This window comes from Salvelinus namaycush, chromosome 7 (genome assembly GCF_016432855.1).
Source record: "Salvelinus namaycush isolate Seneca chromosome 7, SaNama_1.0, whole genome shotgun sequence".
Classification (NCBI taxonomy): domain Eukaryota; kingdom Metazoa; phylum Chordata; class Actinopteri; order Salmoniformes; family Salmonidae; genus Salvelinus; species Salvelinus namaycush.
Genome location: NC_052313.1, coordinates 57,869,597 through 57,896,221, shown reverse-complemented (window position 1 = coordinate 57,896,221; position 26,625 = coordinate 57,869,597). Strand labels below are relative to the sequence as shown.

At 49.7% G+C, this 26,625-nt stretch overlaps 1 protein-coding gene across 1 annotated transcript in view; it reads right to left on the bottom strand.

Annotated features, from left to right (window-relative positions):
- Nucleotides 1-26,625, bottom strand: part of nbeal1 (neurobeachin-like 1) — a 63,689-nt gene that overhangs the window by 30,875 nt on the left and 6,189 nt on the right. Inside the window, exons 2-16 of the mRNA XM_038998417.1 lie at nucleotides 21,886-21,977; nucleotides 18,799-18,960; nucleotides 16,493-16,574; nucleotides 16,010-16,137; nucleotides 14,285-14,367; nucleotides 12,444-12,529; nucleotides 8,188-8,379; nucleotides 7,411-7,558; nucleotides 6,954-7,060; nucleotides 2,636-2,719; nucleotides 2,413-2,511; nucleotides 1,463-2,037; nucleotides 999-1,131; nucleotides 729-848; nucleotides 234-540 (exon numbers count right to left, since the gene is read on the bottom strand). Of these exons, the coding sequence (XP_038854345.1) occupies nucleotides 234-540; nucleotides 729-848; nucleotides 999-1,131; nucleotides 1,463-2,037; nucleotides 2,413-2,511; nucleotides 2,636-2,719; nucleotides 6,954-7,060; nucleotides 7,411-7,558; nucleotides 8,188-8,379; nucleotides 12,444-12,529; nucleotides 14,285-14,367; nucleotides 16,010-16,137; nucleotides 16,493-16,574; nucleotides 18,799-18,960; nucleotides 21,886-21,977 (2,398 nt within the window). The remainder of the gene's footprint in view (nucleotides 1-233; nucleotides 541-728; nucleotides 849-998; nucleotides 1,132-1,462; nucleotides 2,038-2,412; nucleotides 2,512-2,635; nucleotides 2,720-6,953; nucleotides 7,061-7,410; nucleotides 7,559-8,187; nucleotides 8,380-12,443; nucleotides 12,530-14,284; nucleotides 14,368-16,009; nucleotides 16,138-16,492; nucleotides 16,575-18,798; nucleotides 18,961-21,885; nucleotides 21,978-26,625) is intronic.

Genomic DNA, 26,625 nt, shown 5'->3' with positions numbered 1-26,625 from the left:
GAAGGGAGGAAGGAACGTTCAGGGATGCCTTTTAAAATAGTTCTATGGGAGAAATCCAATTGCATTTCCCTGATTCCTTGCGTCCTCTCTCGTCGCCTCCTCCTCATAACCCATTGGATGAGAACATCAGAGGTCCCTCCCTTCTGCCCTTTTCATCCAGTAGGTTGAGACGGAGGCGAGGAGGATGCGAGTAATCAAGGAAATGCTATTTAGATTCTCCCCATCTCTCTCACCGGGGCTGCAGAGGGCCTTGACGTGATTGGGCTGCAGTGCTTCGTGGAACACCATGACGCTACCCAGTTGGCCCTGCAGGGAGGTGGGGCTGCCCCACTCGCTGTCCTGCGTCCCCGCAGAGATCAACTTGGTGACCGACTCAGTCTTGCCCCCCAGGAGGCTCCCCCAGCCCTGGGTCGACAGGATGCCCCCCAGGGAGGAGCGTGCAGAAGGGGGCACCCCGGAGAAGGGGGGGTCTGAGATTTGGGAGGGGGGTGGCGTGGTGGTGCGATGGCCTGCTGAACCGATGCAGCAGGAGGTGAAAGGCTGAGGGGGCAAAAACACAGTCAGGGAACTGAATAGGAGTTCACGGGAAAAACCCAGTCAGGGAACTGAATATGAGTTCACGGGAAAAAACACAGTCAGGGAACTGAATATGAGTTCACGGGAAAAAACGTACACACAAATGTATATAAACAACACGCACACACAATGTAATTCATGACAACTCTCACCTCTGTCATGGTTGGGTACTTGAGTGGTGCTGACAGTTTCTGCTGTCCATCTACATAGATGTAAACTAGACTCTGTCCAAACGGCCTCTTCCCCGGTACATGGACTACACCTATACTGTGCTGTGGGCAGAACACAGACATGACTCAATATCCCACAATTCACCCTGTCGGCAGCCAGCCGCACAGACCATAGAGATATATCCATTCTAGTGGTCTATATTTAAGTCTATGACACAGACAAGCCTACAGGAAAGTGAAGATGTCACTCACCCAGAGTGAGTCACAGAAAGAGTAGTCTGGTAGCATCACTGTCATGTACTCCTTCTTGGTGCACACGGCAACCACCAGCACCCCTGCTGAACTGATGAAGGCCTCCAAGCCTGTTCCTCCCGGGGTGAAAAAACTACAGAGGAACAGACAACAGAGCACGTTACACACTCTTAACCTGTCTCTCCCCATCCTCCTGTCTCTTCCCATCCATCTCCCTCCCTCCCTCCCTCAACCAACCCTCCCTCAACCAACCCTCCCTCAACCACATTCTCTACCTCATCCACCTTCCTCCATCCATCCCTCTCCCTAGATTACTCAACCCTCCGTCTGTCTCAACCTCCGTCTGTCTCAACCTCCGTCTGTCTCAACCTCCGTCTCTCTCAACCTCCGTCTCTCTCAACCTCCGTCTCTCTCAACCTCCGTCTCTCTCAACCTCCGTCTCTCTCAACCTCCGTCTGTCTCACCTGTACAGCTGCTTTCTCTTGTCCCCCTTGCCGGGCAGTCCCTGCTGGTCCTGGTCCAATGAGAGCCAGGCCAGGAAGCTGAAGGCGGGGCCCGGCCAGCGCATCACCATTGGCACGGCGATGCCAGCCATGCTGGGCGACAGATCAAAATACTGCATGGCGCTCTCCAGACCCTGCTTCCGCACCATGCCCAGGACCGCCCTCAAAACCGGGCCCACGTACGGGTGAGCCTGCCCGGGCTCCAGCGGCCTCAGAAGCCTGAGTAACTGGAGGAGCTCACCGCCGCTCAGCGACTGGCTCCCCAACGACCCTAGCAAACTAACAAGGCTTTCCGCGCACGCCCGGTGCAGGCGAGCGTGGTGCCCAAGGGTGGCGAGGAGCCGCACGGCCATGGCGGCGTTGACGCAGGTGGCGCGCGTCTGTCGGTTGATGCAGCAGAGGCGGCGGAGCCAGTCGGCAGTGAACACCTGCAGCTCAGCAGAGTCCATCTCTGGCAGCCACTGGATGAGGAGGAGCAGGGGCTCCACGTTACTGATGCCCAGGATACCCACCGAGCTGTGTTCACCCTCCACAGCCTGAGAGGGCGGGGAAGAAAGGAAGGAAGGAAAGAGAGAAAGAGAGAGAGAAAGAGCAGATACCCGCTATGTGTCATAAGTGCACAGATATACAGGGGGTTTTATGTCCCAAATGCAACCCTATTCTCCATGTAGGGTGATGCTCCTGTGACTATGAGCCAGAAGACAATATGCCCATAATCAGTGTATAGATAGTAGAAGACTTGCTATTGCATTTTGGTTTTAGGACTTAAATTAAAAAAGCAATATGCCTTGTGTTACAGTGGCATTAAAAGTTAGTGTAAAATCCAGTCCAAAGTAGTCTACTATGGGGAAGAGGTTGTACTTTAATATGTGAAGAACAGAAGATCTCCAGTGACAGAGGGAATCTCTCACCATATTCATCAGTTCCTTCAGCAGGTGTCTGGAGGGCTGGCCCAGGGAGACCAGAACCTCAAACAGGTGAGTGTAGCCAATCCGCTCCTTGAACACCTCCTGTAGGGGCGGGACTAAACTGTTAGCAATACTGTGTGTGGATCAGTCTATATATGGATATGTTGGAAGGGTATTGTGTGTGTGTGTGTGTATATGTGTGTGTGTGTGTGTGTGTGTAGTTCACCTTTGCAGCAGGTGACTTGTGCATCACCGTCGTCAAGGCTTTGATGGTTGCCACGGCGAGAGAGTCCAGTCGCCCTTGAAACACCTGAGACGATATCAGACCTGTCAATCTTTCTCCTGAGCCAATCCCAATTTCCTTAAGCTCTCAGGGGGGGTGTGTGCAGTATTGTACGTGAGTGAAACGCACCCCTTTTTATCCCTGCCTTCATGCAAACAAAATGAATGATTAAGGTTTTTATGAGTAATCAAATCATAATTTAAATGATCGTCATTCTTCGAAAATAACATTGACATCATGCTTAAATGATACCGCACTCCACTCGCAGGAATAAAAGGAGGCTGTTGGTGTGTGTGTGTGTGTGTGTGTGTGTGTGTGTGTGTGTGTGTGTGTGTGTGTAATCACTGCAGAGGTTAAGTATCTGATTATTCGTGGACAGAAGCTGCAGTGTAAGTGCTCATTGCTCTTATTGCCCTTGATATAAAGAGGAAACAGACACGTCAGGCCTTTCTGCTCCATACAACACCAGGAAAAATGGCAATTTCCTGTCAAGAGTCATTGTCTGACTAATATCATAGTACTCTCTGGAGCAGGAAGCTCTGAGGGCTCACCAAAACACAATACTTTAAGAATATATATTCCTCTCTCCTTCACACAGAGGAACACCAACACACACAGAGGGGCAACACTTCCTCCTGTCAGCAGACACACTGGCTCAAAGTAGCCTCACAAACACCCACACACATCCTCTGTCCAGCTCTGCCCTTCTCCAAATCGCTCTTTTCTCTCCCTTTAACGGAGTGTAAAACATTCAGTGTGACTCGGACCGGCTGGAGAGGGTCTGTCCGTGGTGAAAGAAAATAAACAGAAAATAAAACACACAGAAATAAATATCTCAAACAGATGTTCAGACCACCTCGGCCATGGACGTCCATCAAGACACTAGCCACGGTCTCCATGGTAACACAAGACAGGTGAGGTGACAGCATTCCAATTGGAAACCCACATGACGCCAGCAGAGAAAACCAACAGGGAGGGAGGGAGGGGAAGATGACATAAGGGAGGAAACAGAAGAGGGTAGAAGAATGACATGATGAGGAAAAGGAAAATGAATGAATGATGGGTAGCAACGAGAGAGAACAAGAGACCACTCCACGACAAGACAACTAGCTGATTAGTTCTTCTCATTGTACTGTAGCTTTGCCCTGTAAACCAACAGTGACACCTACTCTAAGTCTTTACTGCGTCATGGTGGTTTTAAATGCATCATGGTGGTTTTAAATGCATCATGGTGGTTTTAAATGCATGCACTGACAGTTATTTGATGTTTCACATAAACTCAGCAAAAAAAAGAAACGTCCCTTTTTCAGGACCCTGTCTTTCAAAGATAATTCGTAAAAATCCAAATACTTCACAGATCTTCATTGTAAAGGGTTTAAACACTGTTTCCCATGCTTGTTCAATGAACCATGAACAATTAATGAACATGCACCTGTGAAACGGTCGTTAAGACACTAACAGCTTACAGACGGTAGGCAATTAAGGTCACAGTTATGAAAACTTAGGACACTAAAGAGGCCTTTCTACTGACTCTGAAAAACACCAAAAAAAAGATGCTCAGGGTCCCTGCTCATCTGCATGAACGTGCCTTAAGCATGCTGCAAGGAGGCATGAGGACTGCAGATGTGGAAAGGGCAATAAATTGCAATGCCCGTACTGTGAGACGCCTAAGACAGCGCTACAAGGAGACAGGACGGACAGCTGATCATCCTCGCAGTGGCAGACCATGTGTAACAACACCTGCACAGGATCGGTACATCCGAACATCACACCTGCGGGACAGGTACAGGATGGCAACAACAACTGCCCGAGTTACACCAGGAACGCACAATCCCTCCATCAGTGCTCAGACTGTCCGCAATAGGCTGGGAGAGGCTGGACTGAGGGCTTGTAGGCCTGTTGTAAGGCAGGTCCTCACCAGACATCACCCGCAACAACTTCGCCTATGTGCACAAACCCATCGTCGCTGGATCCGACAGGACTGGCAAAAAGTGCTCTTCACTGACGAGTCACGGTTTTGTCTCACCAGGGTTGGATGGTCGGATTCGCATTTATCGTCGAAGGAATGAACGTTACAGAGGCCTGTACTCTGGAGCAGGATCGATTTGGAGGTAGAGGGTCCAGGGAAGAGAAGACATCCTCCTCCCTCATGTGGTATCCTTCCTGCAGGCTCATCCTGACATGACCCTCCAGCATGACAATGCCACCAGCCATACTGCTCATTCTGTGCGTGATTTCCTGCAAGACAGGAATGTCAGCGTTCTGCCATGGCCAGCGAAGAGCGCGGATCTCAATTCCATTGAGCACATCTGGGACCTGTTGGATAGGAGGGTGAAGGCTAGGGCCATTCCCTCCAGAAATGCCCGGGAACTTGCAGGTGCCTTGGTGGATCTCACAGAAAGAACTGGCAAATCTGGTGCAGTCCATGAGGAGATGCACTGTAGATACTGACTGTTATTTTTTATTTTGACCCCTCCCCTTTGTTCAGGGACACATTATTCCATTTCTGTTAGTCACATGTCTGTGGACCTTGTTCAGTTTATGTCTCAGTTGTTGAATCTTGTTATGTTCATACAAATATTTACACATGTTAAGTTTGCTGAAAATAAACCCAGTTGACAGTGAGAGGACGTTTCTTTTTTTGCAGAGTTAACACCAAAAAAAGGTGCAGTGAAATGTGTTGTTTTACAGGGTCAGCCATAGTAGTAAGGCGCCCCTGGAGCAAATTAGGGTTAAGTACGTTCCTCAAGGACACAGACAGATGTTTCACCTTAACGGGTCGAGTATTTGAACCACCAACCTTTCGGTTACTGGCCCAACACGCTTTCATTGTGTGTGTGTGTGTGTGTCTCTCGGGTTGGGTAATAAAACAAGATATTTCTGAGGACTGTAAGGAAAATGGATGAATAAAGTATTTTTCATCTTCATTCATTAATTCCACAGCTGACCTATAGGAGAGGAGACAGCATGTCTGACTGTGGTCAGGTTGCTAGGTAACCAGGTAACCATGGGTGGCCATTACACAGAGTCGGGGTATCGGATTACAGGTGCTCAACTCTGCCTGACTACAAAGGAATACTTTGTAGAGTGTGTGAAATCACCTGGCCGCATGATAACCAGACCAACAGGTGAGTGTCTGCCTACAGATGATTCACTACAGGTGAGTCTTTGTGACTAAAACACACCACAGACCAAGAGACACACTACAGACCACTGTATGTCAAGAGAACACTGCAAAGCTACATTAAAGGGTAACAGTGAGTGTTTGTGAGTGCAGGGGAGGCCAGGTGAATAACACTGACCAGGGGGGACGGTTTGACCACACACTGCAGGTGATGTTGTTTGCCTTTTGCAGATCGGGCTACATTCTGTAAAAGTTACTTTGAAGTACTTTCAGACAAATGTTACTGTAAAGACTGCTTAATTGATTGAATGACAGATTGACAGCTTAATTGATTGACAGCTTGATAGACAGCTTAATTGATTGAGTAACTGCTTAATTGATTGATTGACTGCTTGATTGAGTAACTGCTTAATTGATTGCTTAATTTATTGAATGACAGCTTGATAGACAGCTAAATTTATTGATTGATTGCTTAATTTATTGAATGACAGCTTGATAGACAGCTATATTTATTGATTGATTGACTGCTTGATTGAGTGACTGCTTAATTGATTGATTGATTGTTTCCGACTACAGGGCAGCACAGATGTACGTCTTGTCATGGAGTGGCCATCTTGACGGGGATGGCGGTGACGATAGCATGAGTGACGGTGGTGGCGTGAGTGATGGTGGAGAGAGGTTGACAGGGTGGCAGTATACCTGGGTGTCACTCTCTCCTGTCACTGTCAGTAACCTGTTGGTGAAATCTTTCTGGTCCTTCTCTGCTGTCGTGCACCTAGCATTAACCAGCTGCAGAGTTGAACCAACAACAGAACGTGGTGAGGGGGGGGGTGAGGGAGAGAGGAAAGAGTGGTGGATGGGGGTCAGAAGGTAAAGGTTGTGACTCACAGAGGGGCTGGGTGGGGGGGTTAGTGGTACCTAAGTGCTCCAGCACTAAGTGGGGAGGTAAAGTCATAACATGCACAGTGAGCCTGAATTGAAAGGCTCACTAACAGTGTAAGGTAACACTATGCTTCCTAGACAGAGTTAACTCGATACGCTGAGGGAAAACACATACAGTAAACAGTAGGTTAAGACGCCCCCCCCCCCAATCCTCATGTTCAACATCCTTTGTGCCAGGGCTGAGCGAGACCATACCTTGCTGTTCTGTAGTAGGCGTGTCAGGTGCTCGAAGCAGTTGCTGTTGAGGAAGATGGCCTGCAGGACGGGACGGTCCGAACACAGGAACATATCCCTGATAGTGTCTGGAGGTCACAGACACAGGAGAAGAAAAAAAGGGGAATGGGATATGAGAGAGCAATAAGGAGGAAGAGAATAGGAGAGAGAAAGCGAGAGCCTTCATAAACTATTTATAAAGGCCTCTAAGTGCTTCAGAAATCATGGAAATCAGAAGTCAGGTGACAGTGGTCAACACTCAACCTATACTAGGTGCTAGTGGTAATGTAAGTAGTTCAGTAAACCACACTGGTATAAAGAGTAACCTTGTCTGAGACCTGAAGACTTGCGTTAGCTTCCTCAGCTAATGCCTAGGCTTTAGCTCAGTGGGCTATTGCAGCTTTGTGGCGTACATGACAATCCGGGTTCGGTCACTCACCTAGCATGTGCACCTGCAGCGCTACGAAGCGGCTCTCCCAGTGGCGGCCCAGCACCTTATGACCTTTGACCCCTTGTTGCACGGCCGCTGCCGCCGGATCAGAGTTGAGCAGTTTGAAGTAGTTCTCCAGCACCGAGCCGATCTCCACCTGTATGAATGAAGGAATGTTATTTTATTACATTTCAAATAAGCTACATTAGCAAATCGATTCAGCCAATTGAAATCAACAATATACACATAATTTAAAAAATCTGAAGATAAAAACACTAAAGTCAACCATCTGGCTCTTGTCAGAACAACACCCTCTTCCCTATATAGTGTGAGTAAAAATGACGTTGTCTGAAGAGATAGCATCGACTTTAACTTTATCTTGGCTTGTACTGGTGACGACCTCCTCAGACCAATTGGCAGTACTCCCAGAACATTGTTCTGAGAACCAAAAAGAGTATCTCAGTTTCAAGGCCTCAGTTTGGAAAGAAGAAGCCTCGTCAGTCACATGCAGAAACCAACGTTAAAAAGGAATAATGTAAATCATGCTTTATGACTTGTTTGTATAGCAGTATACACACACACACACACACACTACTTCTCACCCCTGGTCACTCTAAAAGCACTGACCTGTTTACATTAATATGAAATTGTATTCTATTACTATCATGAATGACTAGATTTTTTAAACTATGATTTTTGAAAGTTCCTAAACTATTGTTAACTGCAATTTATTGAGCTGGGAAAAGAAAACAAATCTATGTTAAAAAAATATATAATTCTAGTGACCTGGCGTTGGTCTGAACTGCTGGCCAGGAGGGAGTGGACCACCTCCCTCAGACAGCCCAGGGTGAGCAGGGACTTCCGGTCTGGAGCCTCACTGTCCCAGTCCTCCCCGTCCATGTCTCCCCCCTCATAGTCCCCCAGCACACGCAGCAGAACCTCCATGGTGGCTGGGGAGATGGCTAGTAGAGCATTACGCTGTGGAGGGAGGGAGCCTTCATAAACGCTTTATACGGCCTCTACATGCTTCAGAAATCATTAGCAAGCAAATGTCCTGCTACAGTTTAAAGGGTGGTAAATACCACTACATGTCCTGCTACAGTTTAAAGGGTGGTAAATACCACTACATGTCCTGCTACAGTTTAAAGGGTGGTAAATACCACTACATGTCCTGCTACAGTTTAAAGGGTGGTATATACCACTACATGTCCTGCTACAGTTTAAAGGGTGGTATATACCACTAACTGTCCTGCTACAGTTTAAATGGTGGTATATACCACTAACTGTCCTGCTACAGTTTAAAGGGTGGTTTACCACTACATGCAAATGAGGACCATTGCGTTCTCTACAGTGCATTCAGAAAGTATTCAAAACCTTTGACTTTTCCACATTGTTACAGTACAGCCAAATTCTAAAATTGATTAAAATCGTTTTTTACCCCCCTCATCAATCTACACACAAAACCCCATAATGACCAAGTAAAAACAGGTTTAGAAATGTTTGCAAACTTACTACAAATAAAAAACAGATATCACATTTATGGAAGTATTCAGACCCTTTACTCAGTACTTTGTTGAAGCACATTAGGCAGCGATTACAGCCTCAAATTTTCTGGGGCAGTAGTTTCTGAACTTTTTATAGTCCTGTACCCCTTCAAACATTCAACCTCCTGCTGCGTACCCCCTCTAGCACCAGGGTCAGCGCACTCTCAAAATGTTGCTTTTTGCCATCATTGTAAGCCTGCCACACACACACACACAATACGATACATTTATTAAAACATAAGAATTAGTGTGAGTTTGTCACAATCCGGATCGTGGGAAGTGACAGAGTTCTTATAGGACCAGGGCACAAATAATTATAATCATCATCAATAATTTGGCTCTTTATTTTGCCATCGTACATATAAAACCTTATTTGTTCATAAAAAATGGTGAATAACTCACCGCAGGTTAATGAGAAGGGTGTGCTTGAAAGGATGCACATAACTGCAATGTTGTATTGGAGAGAGTCTCAGTCATAAATTATTATCCACACACAGTCTGTGCCTGTATTTAGTTTCATGCTAGTGAGGTCTGACAATCCACTCTCACATACACTACCATTCAAAAGTTTGGGGTCACTTAAAAATGTCCTTGTTTTTGAAAGAAAAGCACATTTTTTTGTCCATTAAAATAGCATCAAATTGATCAGAAATACAGTGTAGACATTGTTAATGTTGTAAATAAGTATTGTAGCTGGAAACGGCTGATTTTTTTGTTGAATATCTACATAGGCGTACAGAGCCCCATTTATCAGCAACCATCACTTCTGTGTTCCAATGGCACTTTGTGTTAGCTAATCCAAGTTTATAAAAGGCTAATTGATCATTAGAAAACCCTTTAGCAATTATGTTAGCACAGCTGAAAACTGTTGTCCTGATTAAAGAAGCAATAAAACTGGTCTTCTTTAGACTAGTTGAGTATCTGGAGCATCAGCATTTGTGGGTTCGATTACAGGCTCAAAATGTCCAGAAACAAAGGACTTACTTCAGAAACTCGTCAGTCTATTCTTGTTCTGAAAAATGAAGGCTACTCCATGCAAGAAATTGCCAAGAAACTGAAGATCTCGTACAACGCTGTGTACTACTCCCTTCACAGAGCAGTGCAAACTGGCTCTAACCAGAATAGAACGAGTGGGAGGCCCCGGTGCACAACTGAGCAAGTATATTAGAGTGTCTAGTTTGAGAAACAGACGCCTCACAAGTCCTCAACTGGCAGCTTCATTAAATAGTACCCGCAAAACACCAGTCTCAACGTCAACAGTGAAGAGGCGACTCTGGGATGCTGGTGGTTCCAAACTTCTTCTATTTAAGAATGATGGAGGCCACTGTGTTCTTTGGGACCTTCAATGCTGCAGAAATGTTTTGGTACCCTTCCCCAGATCTGTGCCTCAACACAATCCTGTCTCGGAACTCTACGGACAATTGCTTCAACCTCATGGCTTGGTTTTTTCTCTGACGTGCACTGTCAACTGTGGGACCTGATATAGACAGGTGTGTGTCTTCCCAAATCATGTCCAATCAATTGAATTTACCACAGGTGGACTCCAATCAAGTTGTAGAAACATCAAGGATGATCAATGGAAACAGGATGCAGCTGAGCTCAATCTCGAGTCTCATTGCAAAGGTTCTGAATACTTATGTAAATAATGTTCTTGTTTTTATTTTTAATAAATGTATAAACATTTCTTTAAAAACATATTTTTACTTTTGTCATTATGGGGAATTGTGCAGATTGATGAGGAAATTGTTGTATTTAATACATTTTAGAATAAGGCTGTAACGTAACAAAATGTGGAAAAAGTCTAGGAGTCTGAATACTTTCCGAAATCACTGTATAAATACCTAGGTGTCTGGTTAGACTAAACTCTCCTTCCAGACTCACATCAAGCATCTCCAATCCAAAATTAAATTTAGAATCGGCTTCCTAATTCACAACAAAGCCTCCTTCATTCACAACAAAGCCTCCTCCACTCACGCTGCCAAACATACCCTCATAAAACTGACTATCCTACCAATCCTTTACTTTGGTGATGATATTTACAAAATAGCCTCCAACACTCTACTCAACAAACTGGATGTAGTCTATCACAGTGCCATCAGTTTTGTCACCAAAGCCCCCATATACTACTCCACTGCGACCTGTATGCGCTAGTTGGCTGGCCTTCACTACATATTCGTCGCCAAACCCACTGGCTCCAGGTCATCTTTCAGCCTCTGCTAGGTAAAGCCCCGCCTTAGCTCACTGGTCACCATAGCAACACCCACTCGTAGCACGTGCTCCAGCAGGTATATTTCACTGGTTATCCCCAAAGCCTACACTTCCTTTGGCCGCCTTTCCTTCCAGTTCTCTGCTGCCTGTGACTGGAATGAATTGCAAAAATAACTGAAGCTGGATACATATCTCCCTCTCTAACTTTAAACATCAGCTGTCAGAGCAGCTTACCGATCACTGTACCTGTACACAGACAATCTGTAAATAGCACACCCAACTACCTCATCCCCATATTATTACTTACTCTCTTGCTCTTTTGCACCCCAGTATCTCTACTTGCACATTCATCTTCTGCACATCTATCACTCCAGTGTTAATGCTAAATTGTAATTATTTAGCCTCTAGGGCCTATTTATTGGCTACCTCCCTTATCCTACCTCATTTGCACACACTGTACATAGATTTTTCTATTGTGTTATTGACTGTACGTTTGTTTGTGTAACTCTGTTGTTGTTTTTGTCGCACTGCTTTGCTTTATCTTGGCCAGGTAGCAGTTGTAAATGAGAACTGGTTAAATAAAGGTGAAATAAAAAAATAAAGCCTTCTGTTGTTCTCATGTGGCAAACATGACATGTCACATGACTTTATATGCTGGGATAGTGTAGGGTCACATGACTTTATATGCTGGGATAGTGTAGGGTCACATGACTTTATATGCTGGGATAGTGTAGGGTCACATGACTTTATATGCTGGGATAGTGTAGGGTCACATGACTTTATATGCTGGGATAGTGTAGGGTCACATGACTTTATATGCTGGGATAGTGTAGGGTCACATGACTTTATATGCTGGGAAAGTGTAGGGTCACATGACTTTATATGCTGGGAAAGTGTAGGGTCACATGACTTTATATGCTGGGAAAGTGTAGGGTCACATGACTTTATATGCTGGGAAAGTGTAGGGTCACATGACTTTATATGCTGGGATAGTGTAGGGTCACATGACTTTATATGCTGGGATAGTGTAGGGTCACATGACTTTATATGCTGGGATAGTGTAGGGTCACATGACTTTATATGCTGGGATAGTGTAGGGTCACATGACTTTATATGCTGGGATAGTGTAGGGTCACATGACTTTATATGCTGGGATAGTGTAGGGTCACATGACTTTATATGCTGGGATAGTGTAGGGTCACATGACTTTATATGCTGGGATAGTGTAGGGTCACATGACTTTATATGCTGGGATAGTGTAGGGTGAAAAGAGTGCATCTTGATTCTCACCTGTCCCCCTGCCACGATGGCTCCAAACAGGTGTAACAGACAGCATTTCAGACTGTCCTTAAGGTGTTCACTCTCCTGAAAGCACTCTGAAACACACACACACACACACACACACACACACACACACACACACACACACACACACACACACACACACACACACACACACACACACACACACACACACACACACACACACAGTCAGTGGACATGGAACACTGTGGGCGTTTTGTTAACTATGCAAATATAACACCCACAACATGAGGTCAGTCTGGTCTGGTGCTGAGAGAATGGCCTCTTGAATGGCTCCGTCTCAATCTGGTCTGGTGCTGAGAGAATGGCCTCTTGAATGGCTGCCTGTAGCAGTCTGGTCTGGTGCTGAGAGAATGGCCTCTTGAATGGCTCCGTCTCAGTCTGGTCTGGTGCTGAGAGAATGGCCTCTTGAATGGCTGCCTGTAGCAGTCTGGTCTGGTGCTGAGAGAATGGCCTCTTGAATGGCTCCGTCTCAGTCTGGTCTGGTGCTGAGAGAATGGCCTCTTGAATGGCTCCGTCTCAGTCTGGTCTGGTGCTGAGAGAATGGCCTCTTGAATGGCTCCGTCTCAGTCTGGTCTGGTGCTGAGAGAATGGCCTCTTGAATGGCTCCGTCTCAGTCTGGTCTGGTGCTGAGAGAATGGCCTCTTGAATGGCTGCCTGTCTCGCTCATACAAACAGCACATTCATTCACTCACATGCACACAGTCGCACACGCATCACACACACCGTGACATGCACACACACACACACACACACGCCCACAGACACACACAGTCTCTATCATGTTCCCTTGGGGCCAGTCTTTTCAGTCATACATTAACTCATCTGTCAACACATCCCAGTGAGGAGCAGCAGCAGCATGGCCTCCCAGGTCAGCACCGTTCCCTCTACAGGCCAACCCCAGACAGAAGCAAATCAATCCCAGAGGGATAAGGCTAGGACAGAACCAATGATCCCAGACAAGACAGATGGTCCTCCACACACCTCGTCCCCCACACACCTCGTCCCCCTCCCCATTTCTTTCACACACTATTCCTCACTCCCTCTACTGTACCAGTCATATCCTCTCGGCGCCTCCCACACTTGACACACATACACGGGCATGCGCTAACACACACGCGTGTGCGCACACTGTGGCAGGTTGCTGGAGTTGGCTTGAGGCGACTGGCTGGAGCTGTTCTCTCTGTGGTGTTGACAAAACCACAGACACAAAGAGAGGCTGTTTGTTCCAAGATGGCCGCTGTCGCCAGAGGCCCAGACAGCCACCGTTCACTATCAGGCTGATCTGGACAGCCTGGCAAATAGACTAAGGAGAGGACACAGACTGGATTCATCTGGGATAGAGAGAGAGGACGGAAAGAGTCAGAGGTATGAGGAAGAATAGAGTGAGGAAGGAAAGACAGAGTGGAGCTCTGAGGGGAGGCTGTTCTTAAGCTGGGAGAGGAAAGAGAGTGGAGCTCTGAGGGGAGGCTGTTCCTAAGCTGGGAGAGGAAAGAGAGTGGAGCTCTGAGGGGAGGCTGTTCCTAAGCTGGGAGAGGAAAGAGAGTGGAGCTCTGAGGGGAGGCTGTTCCTAAGCTGGGAGAGGAGAGAGAGTGGAGCTCTGAGGGGAGGCTGTTCCTAAGCTGGGAGAGGAAAGCAGGGAAGTGTGATCTGTTTTCTCTAGAGAGTTGCTGCTTTTAATTGGGTAGAACACGGCTTCCTCATTCACTACTGTCAATGACCACACTGAATTTCCCCCACTGAATGACCCCGCCAGAGAGGATAACTGGGTTGAGGAGAAAACGTTTTGAAAAAGAAATGAAACTCACGGTAGAAGAAGGGGACAAACTCCACGGTGAGAGGAGCTGCTTTGTATTTCTGTCTGCTCTTCTCCACTGTACTCCGCTGGTCCCTGGAGACGACAGGCAAACGCAAAACACATGGTGTCAGAAAAAGACCCCCTGTCCAAACTCTGTGTATGTGTGTCTGTGAGCAGGAACACTGCTGGGAGGGTTTAGCACAGGATTAGAACCAACACTACTTGGATTGATTTGTGAAATGTTTTGGCACTTTGGAAAAAATTATTTTATACTAATTAGCTAAACCAAGCCGAGCTGTACTGTGAAAAAACAACATCCAAGCCACAGCACATTACGATTGTAGTGTTTTCAGAAGTGTAACACTAGAATTGACCATGGTGGAATAAGTACATAATGATGATAGATCCTAAGAGCGTTGTATCTAGTGCTTCAGTACCCACTAGAGCCCCGGTGCCCGACAGGACGGAGCCCCGGTGCCCGACAGGACGGAGCCCCGGAGCCCGACAGAGCCCCGGTGCCCGACGGAGCCCGACAGGACGGAGCCCCGGTGCCCGACAGGACGGAGCCCCGGTGCCCGACAGGACGGAGCCCCGGTGCCCGACAGGACGGAGCCCCGGTGCCCGACAGGACGGAGCCCCGGTGCCCGACAGGACGGAGCCCCGGTGCCCGACAGGACAGAGCCCCGGTGCCCGACAGGACAGAGCCCCGGTGCCCGACAGGACAGAGCCCCGGTGCCCGACAGGACAGAGCCCCGGTGCCCGACAGAGCCCCGGTGCCCGACAGAGCCCCGGTGCCCGACAGAGCCCCGGTGCCCGACAGAGCCCCGGTGCCCGACAGAGCCCCGGTGCCCGACAGAGCCCCGGTGCCCGACAGAGCCCCGGTGCCCGACAGAGCCCCGGTGCCCGACAGAGCCCCGGTGCCCGACAGAGCCCCGGTGCCCGACAGAGCCCCGGTGCTTAATGCATGCTTGACCCTGCTCCTCCAGTACCCAGAGCCCTTCTACTTATTGTGTATGAGTGGAGGCTGATGGGAGAACGGCTCATAATAATGAGTGGAGTGGAATGGAGTTAATGGAATGGTCTCAAACACGTGTTCCATTCCAGACATTATTATGAGCCGTCCTCCACTTACTGTGGATCTACTACAGTTCCATCTACTATTAGGTCTAGTCCTGTACTAACACACCTGGCTCAACCAATCACATGATCTATCAACAGTTAACAAGGTCCATATCACCATCTATGATAAGTTGAGGTCAATCTATTTATCTATGATAAGGTCAATCACACGATCCATGATAAGCTGAGAAGGTCAATCACACAATCCATGATAAGTTAAGGTCACATGATCTATGATAAGTTAAGACGGTCACATGAACTATGATAAGTTAAGACGGTCACATGAACTATGATAAGTTAAGACGGTCACATGATCTATGATAAGTTAAGACGGTCACATGATCTATGATAAGTTAAGACGGTCACATGATGTATGATAAATTAAGAAGGTCACATGATCTATAAGTTAAGGTCAATCAGGTAGTGGAAAAGATCAACTAGATGGACTAAGTGGAATGGCTGGGGTCACATCAGGAGATGTTTGGGGAAGGAAACATTGTTCACTATCTACGCCAGGGCTTTCTTAACAAATAAATGTCAATCTCATTGTGACTTCCCCGGTTAAATAAAGGATAATAAATAAACTAACTCTGCTAGAGTTAGCGACTTAGTGTACCCGCAGGTGCGATGTCTCCAGTTCCGGTAGGGGTCGTACAGGCTCTCGCAGAAGGCCAGAGAGTGGCGGACAAACTCCTCGGCCTGAGTCTGGTCCACCATCTCCTTCTCCTTGGTCTTACTCTTCAGCTGTAGGAGAGAGCATGGTGAGGCTAGAAGACACACACACAGGAATGTGTAACCTCACAGGAATGTATCTACTTAATCATTGTGACTAGCTAAAAATAATTTTGTTCAAATCTGTTTTGAAACAGTCTAGCACGAATGCACACACATCTCTATAACTATTCATTGTAATTGGGTAAAAATACTTTATTTTGTGCAGGTCGGTTTTGAAACTTGTTTTCAAAAGGCAACAGAGTCAGGTAGGCGATGATAGGGGGAGAGGAGGGTGGATAAAGAGGGAGAGGAGGGTGGATAAAGGGGGAGAGGAGGGTGGATAAGGGGGGAGAGGAGGGTGGATAAAGAGGGAGAGGAATCAGACCTGCTGGATATAGAGCGTTGTCATGGTGATGACATGGTTGATGTAGGAGCAGGTGCCAATCTCCTCCACATTGGACAGGTTCCTGCAGAGAGAAAGTCATAGCCTGTTATAGTAGTGACAGGTTCCAACACACAGAGACAAAGAGTCATGTCTGTTATAGTAGTGACAGGTTCCTGCAGAGAGAGAGAGACAGAGAGTCATAGCCTGTTATAGTAGTGACAGGTTCCTGCAGAGAGAGTCATGTCTGTTATAGTAGGGACAGGTTCCAACAGAGAGAGTCATGTCTGTTATAGTAGTGACAGGTTCCCGCAGGGAGAGAGAGAGTCATGTCTGTTATAGTAGGGACAGGTTCCAACAGAGAGAGTCATGTCTGTTATAGTAGGGACAGGTTCCTGCAGAGAGAGTCATGTCTGTTATAGTAGGGACAGGTTCCTGCAGAGAGAGTCATGTCTGTTATAGTAGTGACAGGTTCCAACAGAGAGAGTCATGTCTGTTATAGTAGGGACAGGTTCCTGCAGAGAGAGTCATGTCTGTTATAGTAGTGACAGGTTCCAACAGAGAGAGTCATGTCTGTTATAGTAGGGACAGGTTCCTGCAGAGAGAGTCATGTCTGTTATAGTAGTGACAGGTTCCAACAGAGAGAGTCATGTCTGTTATAGTAGGGACAGGTTCCTGCAGAGAGAGTCATGTCTGTTATAGTAGGGACAGGTTCCTGCAGAGAGAGTCATGCCTGTTATATATATTTTTTTTATAGTAGCTCATCATCCATCACTACAAAGCTGGACCAATGAGTAGCCAACTACATTTGACAATTAGAAATAACTATTGATTTTCTGGTTCATTAAAATAAAATGTGTTTTTGGTTGTTGAGGCAATCAGACCAAAAGCCCATTTCAAGGTTCTTTCTAAAATGACAAGTAATTTCAGAATATGAAGGTCAGATAGCTGGCTAACTCATTGATCATGTTTTGTTGCATATCCCTCAGGGTCATGTTCCTGACAGCACCATATAGAAGACTACAGACTGAAGCAGCCAGGGAGACACTTTCACTTGTTTTCACTTTCTGTTGCAAAAACCTTTGTTGCGTGTCCTACTGAACCGCCTACCTACTCCTACTGCTGGAAGACCGTTTAAAACCAGGGGCACTAAGACCTGTCAACCTAGGCTAGAGGGGTTCCTATCAATAGACATTACCTAGAAGAGGTTCAACCCACAGAACTAGAAATTATTCACATTCCATGGTCCAATCACACATTCAACCACCATAATATGGACAGACTGGATCCGTACAACCAGGCCTGGGTAGGTGGAGGGGCCAGACTACTGGACCGGTACAACCAGGCCTGGGTAGGTGGAAGGGCCAGACTACTGGACCGGTACAACCAGGCCTGGGTAGGTGGAAGGGCCAGACTACTGGACCGGTACAACCAGGCCTGGGTAGGTGGAAGGGCCAGACTACTGGACCGGTACAACCAGGCCTGGGTAGGTGGAAGGGCCAGACTACTGGACCGGTACAACCAGGCCTGGGTAGGTGGAAGGGCCAGACTACTGGACCGGTACAACCAGGCCTAGGTAGGTGGAAGGGCCAGACTACTGGACCGGTACAACCAGGCCTAGGTAGGTGGAAGGGCCAGACTACTGGACCGGTACAACCAGGCCTGGGTAGGTGGAAGGGCCAGACTACTGGACCGGTACAACCAGGCCTAGATAGGTGGAGGGGCCAGACTACTGGACCGGTACAATCAGGCCTAGATAGGTGGAGGGGCCAGACTACTGGACCGGTACAATCAGGCCTAGGTAGGTGGAAGGGGCCAGACTACTGGACCGGTAACAACCAGGCCTAGATAGGTGGAGGGGCCAGACTACTGGACCGGTACAACCAGGCCTGGGTAGGTGGAGGGGCCAGACTACTGGACCGGTACAACCAGGCCTGGGTAGGTGGAGGGGCCAGACTACTGGACCGGTACAACCAGGCCTGGGTAGGTGGAGGGGCCAGACTACTGGACCGGTACAATCAGGCCTGGGTAGGTGGAGGGGCCAGACTACTGGACCGGTACAATCAGTCCTAAGTAGGTGGAGGGTCCAGACTACTGGACCGGTACAATCAGTCCTAAGTAGGTGGAGGGGCCAGACTACTGGACCGGTACAATCAGGCCTGGGTAGGTGGAGGGGCCAGACTACTGGACCGGTACAATCAGGCCTGGGTAGGTGGAGGGGCCAGACTACTGGACCGGTACAATCAGGCCTGGGTAGGTGGAGGGGCAATACTACTGCTTCTGGTCCAACAGACACACCACAGACCAACCTGCAGATGACGATGAGGAACTTGACCAGCAGGAGGGCCAGGTTCTGCTGCTCCTGCTCCAGGCCGTCCGAGGCCTTCTGGACACACTGAAGCAGCTGGTGCCGCAACACCTGCAGGATGTTGTCTGGCAGTAGGGTCATCACTGGAGGCACCTCCTCCAACCTGGGGAGGGGGGGAGAGAGAAAGGGGTGAAATAAGGGGAACACCAAAACATGCTCAACTCTCACCTGCACAAATAGTATGCAAGCGCATGCACACACACAAATACTATGCAAGCAAGCAAGCACACACACACACACACACACAAATAAACCCACCCAAACTTCTAAGGCCTTCAGGTACGTTACACACATTTACACCACATTCACACACATCTACCTAAGCAACACACCATGATAACCTTGAGACTAGTATTTGCTGACAGACTAATGTTATGAAACTGTCCACTGTACTGCTAACAGTGAACCTAGCTGTCTCTGTCCCTCTCTGTAGACAGAGGTCATCACAGAGGAATGGGTTCTTCCTCCAACCGGACCAAGCAGAGCCCAGATGAGCATTGCCAAATCGGGGTAAGAGCGTATCGCTGGGAAAAGCAGGACAACTGCGGAAGAGGGGGGAGGTGGAGTGGGAAAGAGAGAGGGAGAGGTGGAGTGGGAAAGAGAGAGGGAGAGGTGGAGTGGGAAAGAGAGAGGGAGAGGTGGAGTGGGAAAGAGAGAGGGAGAGGTGGAGTGGGAAAGAGAGAGGGAGAGGTGGAGTGGGAAAGAGAGAGGGAGAGGTGGAGTGGGAAAGAGAGAGGGAGAGGTGGAGTGGGAAGAGAGAGGGAGAGGTGGAGTGGGAAAGAGAGAGGGAGAGGTGGAGTGGGAAAGGGAGAGGGAGAGGTGGAGTGGGAAAGAGAGAGGGAGAGGTGGAGTGGGAAAGAGAGAGGGAGAGGTGGAGTGGGAAAGGGAGAGGGAGAGGTGGAGTGGGAAAGGGAGAGGGAGAGGTGGAGTGGGAAAGGGAGAGGTGGAGTGGGAAAGAGAGAGAAAGAGGCATGGCAAAGAACCGACAAATGACCGTACTGGCGGATCTAATGGAAAGTAATCTGTTTCCCCTTGCTCCACACTTCACTCTCTCCAGTCCCACACACACAGACCACACAGCCTTACGTAACCATCATCTGACAGGACTGACTGGGCATTTCACTGGTCATGTGACCAGACCACAGCTGGAAGAGCAGAGGAGCACACCACCTATCCCTCCGTCTCTCTCCCACCCTCCGTCTCTCTCCCCCTCTATCTCTATACTGCATGTGCTTCTTCTCCCTGAACGCTCTCAAACAATGGATGCGGCCGTGCATACATACAGACATGCACAGAACCCTCACACCAACACAGATTCCAGAGCTGGTTATGGAACGCCAACACAGATTCCAGAGCTGGTTATGGAACGCCAACACAGATTCCAGAGCTGGTTATGGAACGCCAACACAGATTCCAGAGCTGGTTATGGAACGCCAACACAGATTCCAGAGCTGGTTATGGAACGCCAACACAGATTCCAGAGCTGGTTATGGAACGCCAACACAGATTCCAGAGCTGGTTATGGAACGCCAACACAGATTCCAGAGCTGGTTATGGAACGCCAACACAGATTCCAGAGCTGGTTAAGTTTCTGTCATGCCGGCTTCAGCTAGATTTGGCTGAGATTGGGTGTGTACTGTGCACACTTAACGCAGACACAGACACATGCAGAGGTGTGGACTCGAGTCACAAATTTGATGACTTGAGAGTCAACTTGATGGAAAATAAAATTACTTGAGACTTGACTTGGAGCTTAGGACTTGACTTTGACTTGAGACTGATAACCGGGTTTTGTAACGTTACGTCACACATTTTGTGGCACAGTCTGTGAATTACTCTCCACGCAGCCCGAGACAGTCTCCCAGTTGCAAAGAAAACTGCTGCATCCAGGCAGGCCCGCGCGATCCTGCTGCATCCAGGCAGGCCCGCGCGATCCTGCTGCATCCAGGCAGGCCCGCGCGATCCTGCTGCATCCAGCCAGGCCCGCGCGATCCTGCTGCATCCAGGCAGGCCCGCGCGATCCTGCTGCATCCAGGCAGGCCCGCGCGATCCTGCTGCATCCAGGCAGGCCCGCGCGATCCTGCTGCATCCAGGCAGGCCCGCGCGATCCTGCTGCATCCAGGCAGGCCCGCGCGATCCTGCTGCATCCAGGCAGGCCCGCGCGATCCTGCTGCATCCAGGCAGGCCCGCGCGATCCTGCTGCATCCAGGCAGGCCCGCGCGATCCTGCTGCATCCAGGCAGGCCCGCGTGATCCTGCTGCATCCAGGCAGGCCGCGTGATCCTGCTGCATCCAGGCAGGCCCGCGCGATCCTGCTGCATCCAGGCAGGCCCGCGCGATCCTGCTGCATCCAGGCAGGCCGTGTGATCCTGCTTGCTCTGGACTCCAGACAAGTGTAACTGTGACATGATATCCCTTGTTGATATTGACTACTAACATGAATGACTTTCAGCTCAAAATGAAGGTGCAAAACAGTCTATTTCTGTATCTTGCGTTTTGAAAATGCGTCCCCGTTTATGACCCTAATGACAGGCTACATTTGCACAGCGATGGTGCGCGCTTGCATGTGTGCGCGGACGCCGCAAGCTACTTTTTAGGGGTCATGGGTCAAAACATTTGAAAACCAATGAGCTAGAGAACAGATGGCTGATTTGCTGTACAGCTATAGGATCGGCTGCAGCACAAACATCAAGAATATGAACCGTTTACCTTGCAAGCTCACCAGCAATGGGTCATCAAGCAACTGGAATGTATTGTTAAGATGTATTATTGCATAATCAAAATGTGTTATAGATAAAATAATGAAAAGGGCTGTCTGATGGCTTCAATAAATAGACAAGTATTTGTAGTTGAACAAGTCATTGCCTGTATAGATTTTTACTTGACATGACTTGCTCTTAGAACGCACGACTTGGATTGACTCGAGACTCGACCCGTTCTACTTGGGACTTGACTTGAGACTTGGACCTTGTGACTTGCTTGTGACTCAAATAATAGTGACTTGGTCCCACCTCTGGGGCTATGCTTACCTGGAGGGTGGCTTCTCAAAGTCCACATCTAGACATCTCTCATAGGAGCCAATGAAGATCTCCAGCCACAGCTTCAGGTAGTCTGGGTCCCTCTGTCACAGAGAGGGATGGAAGGACGGAATGAAGGAGAAGGATGGAGAAGAGAGGGTGAGGTGAAGAGGTGGAGAGGGAGAAGAGAGGGTGAGGTGAAGAGGTGGAGAGGGAGAAGAGAGGGTGAGGTGAAGAGGGAGAAGAGAGGGTGAGGTGAAGAGGTGGAGAGGGAGAAGGGAGGGTGAGGTGAAGAGGGAGAAGGGAGGGTGAGGTGAAGAGGGAGAAGAGAGGGTGAGGTGAAGAGGTGGAGAGGGAGAAGAGAGGGTGAGGTGAAGAGGTGGAGAGGGAGAAGGGAGGGTGAGGTGAAGAGGGAGAAGAGAGGGTGAGGTGAAGAGGTGGAGAGGGAGAAGGGAGGGTGAGGTGAAGAGGGAGAAGAGAGGGTGAGGTGAAGAGGTGGAGAGGGAGAAGAGAGGGTGAGGTGAAGAGGTGGAGAGGGAGAAGGGAGGGTGAGGTGAAGAGGGAGAAGAGAGGGTGAGGTGAAGAGGTGGAGAGGGAGAAGAGCGGGTGAGGTGGAGAGGGAGAAGAGCGGGTGAGGTGGAGAGGGAGAAGAGCGGGTGAGGTGAAGAGGTGGAGAGGGAGAAGAAGAGAGGGTGAGGTGAAGAGGTGGAGAGGGAGAAGAAGAGAGGGTGAGGTGAAGAGGTGGAGAGGGAGAAGAGAGGGTGAGGTGAAGAGGTGGAGAGGGAGAAGAGAGGGTGAGGTGAAGAGGGAGAAGAGAGGGTGAGGTGAAGAGGTGAAGAGGGAGAAGAGAGGGTGAGGTGAAGAGGTGGAGAGGGAGAAGGAAATAAAAACATGTTAGTGGTTGTCATGTGAGAATAGAGAGATAACGATTCCACTAACTGTAGTATGTCAGGAGGGGCAGATCACAGTAAACTCAGGTGTGTGTGTGTGTGTGTGTGTGTGTGTGTGTGTGTGTGTGTGTGTGTGAGAGAGAGTAATGAGGAGTGCACCTGTCTGCCTGAAAAACAGGCATCGCCACATTCTCTACTCCCGAGGGGAGTCACGAGCAGCTGCCGTTCAGACATTTCCTACATTCCTGGGAACAATGCAGAGAGCCAGAGGACAGCAGCACTGTTCACAGACAGCACATCACCCTCCCACTCTGAGAATGCCAGTCATCTCCACACCCTGGCTAGCCTAAGCTCTATCTCTGCCCAGGGTGGGGAGGTATAGAGGGAGGTAGAGGGGTAGAGGGAGGTAGAGAGGGAGGTAGAGGGGTAGAGGGAGGTAGTGCAGGGGAGTTCCAAGGCTTGCCTGACTGACACTGATTCAGGTCAAGGGGGACTGATTTGAGAAAAGGCCCAGAGTATTATTGTTGAACCAGTAGGAGTGGCAGGAATGAACACTGCTGTGTCAGACTAAGTGTTGTTCAATAAGGCAGTAGGCTATATTGTTTGGTGGGGCAGTACAGTGCTTAGTAGCATTTGCTTGACCAAGCAGTGTTTCTACACTCCTGGGGTGTAGCTATTCACTAGAAATCAACAGGAAGCAAACGGACCGAAACCAAGAGGGATTATCAGAACTTGTCCAATAAGAAACGTTGGTTTTCGTTGCCAAACGTGTTGCTACGGTGTGGACTAATAGATAAATACACCCCTGGCCCGTGGCATGTGCCTGCTTAGTCCGTCAGAGAGTAACACCCGTTGAAGGAGAAAACCCACCAGACTGATTGTCGGTCTGCACAATACATGGTGTTCATTCGTTTGCTGTCGCCGCAGTGTGTTATAGTGAACACCCGCCGTTGGCGACTGATGGCCGTCGTTTTAGAGGACGGACCTCTGTTCAGGGGTGCTAACTACTCTTGGCCGGCAGACATTCAACCATCCTACCAGTCTGTCCGTGCCTTTTGTCGGTTTTCAAGTGACACTTTTGATGAAGTGGTTTTCTGAGGAGGACGACTACAGTTCAGTTCCATGTAAATTACCATATTTCTTATATCTAGCCAATACTATTCAGGCCCTATAAATGTGCAGTAGGTTGGTTATGACACTAGAGCAGGACAAGTCTAGGGAAGCCTCAGCCTGCTGCGTGTCACAGTGGGAATGGTCCAGAACACGAAAGAATTCCAAAAGTGAGGTCATCAGAACAGCAAGTGACTTGACGGAGCGTTTGAGAGGGACTTGGACACAGAGTTCACTACAAGTGTCGGTCTGTATATACTGGAATCAACATGGTTGTACAGCAAAAACATATGACGATCTTGTTCATTCCGCTCTCAATGTGTGTGTTCCCTCCCCTTGACTGTGTGAGCCAGAGCAGGTTTGGGCACTAGCCCCAGGGAGTGTGTGTGAGTGGTTAGAGAGAATGCCCTCTTTCACTGGGCAGCCGGGGAGTACAGATGTCCACTGAGGGCTCAGGGCTGAGACAGGGAGGGCAGGGAGAGCAGAGAGGGACACACCCTGGGCCTGCTTGCTATGGCTCTGTTTATATGAGGCACCACTGCTGACCCAACACCAAGCAACACTGGCTGGATGAATTCAGATCAGATGAGCTCAACATCTGGGTAGCAACCTATTAGTAATATCTTTGAAACTATCTGACAGACTTTAATGATTGATGATGTATTTCCTATTAGTGTGTTTTCTTATGGTCAGCTGGTTTGAGGGGGTGGGTGATCTCAGTTTCCTGTGCCCAACATGTGACCATCCATCCTGATATCATGACCACCCCCTCCCTGACTCTTAATAACACATGACCCCATGGGACCATCTCAACAGGGTGAATTGTGAGTTTTTAATAGTCAGCTGGTTTGGCAGGGGGTTAGACTATAACTTACGTTGTACCAAGCATGTGACCATTCCTCATGAAATCATGACGACCCCCCTCACTGAATCTTAATAACACATGACCCGGTAGGATCTCCCTAGCCGGAGCCTACAAGGTTATCAACATCAATCTTTCCTCAAGGAGATCCCATCGAGAGGTGAAGAGAGCATTACGAAGGAGTTATACCGGTTCCTTTACGACCGACCCGGCACTGCCCTCCTCACCCTACCAGACGGGCATGGTTGGCATGGTGACCGAGTATGACTGCTAGAGGAAATGGTGAGGGGCGACTCAAAACCACAATGTCTACTGTAGATGTCCTGTTCCTAACAGTTTCTCTTTTACCAATGTCTTTTATGTCTTCATGGTCCATCTACAATCACCTTCTCCTCCCCATCAATCTCTAGTACTCACTATCCTGGGATTGACTGATGTCACGGCACCAGTAGTATTTATAGTGCACACATGGGAGGGGCTAAACCGCGAGTTGTGGTCGATATATAAACACTATGACATTACTGTTGTTGCTGGTGATATTTATAGCACACAGTGAGACAGGAGAGAGCCGAGAGGAGGGAGAGGAGAGAGCCGAGAGGAGGGAGAGGAGAGAGCCGAGAGGAGGGAGAGAGCCAGAGCCGGGCGAACGAGCGAGCTAGCCAGAGCCGTGCGAGCGAGCGAGCGAGCGAGCCAGAGCCGAGCGAACGAGCCAGAGCCGAGCGAACGAGCCAGAGCCGAGCGAACGAGCTAGCCAGAGCCGGGCGAGCGAGCTAGCCAGAGCCGGGCGAGCGAGCTAGCCAGAGCCGTGCGAGCGAGCTAGCCAGAGCCGTGCGAGCCAGCGAGCCAGAGACGAGCGAACGAGCGAGCCAGAGCCGAGCGAGCCAGAGCCGAGCGAACGAGCGAGCCAGAGCCGAGGGAACGAGCGAGCCAGAGCCGAGGGAACGAGCGAGCCAGAGCCGAGGGAACGAGCGAGCCAGGGCCGAGCGGGCCAGAGCCGGGCGAGCCAGGGCCGAATGGGCCAGAGCCGGGCGAGCGAGCTAGCCAGAGCGAACGAGCCAGAGACGGGCGAACGAGCCAGCCAGAGCGAGCGAGCCAGAGCCGAGGGAACGAGCGAGCCAGAGCCGGGCGAGCGAGCTAGCCAGAGCGAACGAGCCAGAGACGGGCGAACGAGCCAGCCAGAGCGAGCGAGCCAGAGCCGGGCGAGCGAGCGAGCCAGAGCCGGGCGAGCGAGCGAGCCAGAGCCGGGCGAGCGAGCTAGCCAGAGCCGTGCGAGCGAGCTAGCCAGAGCCGTGCGAGCGAGCTAGCCAGAGCCGTGCGAGCGAGCTAGCCAGAGCCGTGCGAGCAAGCTAGCCAGAGCCGGGCGAGCCAGAGCCGGGCGAACGAGCGAGCCAGAGCCGGGTGAACAAGCGAGCCAGAGCCGAGAGAGCGAGCCAGAGCCGAGCGAGCGAGCCAGAGCCGAGCCAGAACCGAGCGAGCCAGAGCCGAGCGAGCCAGAACCGAGCGAGCCAGAACCGAGCGAACAAGCGAGCCAGAGCTGAGCGAACAAGCGAGCCAGAGCCGGGTGAGCCAGAGCCAGAGCCGAGGGAACAAGCGAGCCAGAGCCGAGCGAGCCAGAGCCGAGTGAGCCAGAGACGGGCGAACGAGCCAGAGACAGGCGAACGAGCCAGAGACGGGCGAACGAGCCAGAGACGGGCGAACGAGCCAGAGCCGAGAGCCGGGCGAGCGAGCTAGCCAGAGCCGGGCGACCGAGCGAGCCGAGCCAGAGCCGGGGGAACCAGAGCCGGGCGAACGAGCGAGCCAGAGCCGAGCGAGCCAGAACCGAGCGAACAAGCGAGCCAGAGCTGAGCGAACAAGCGAACCAGAGCCGGGTGAGCCAGAGCCAGAGCCGAG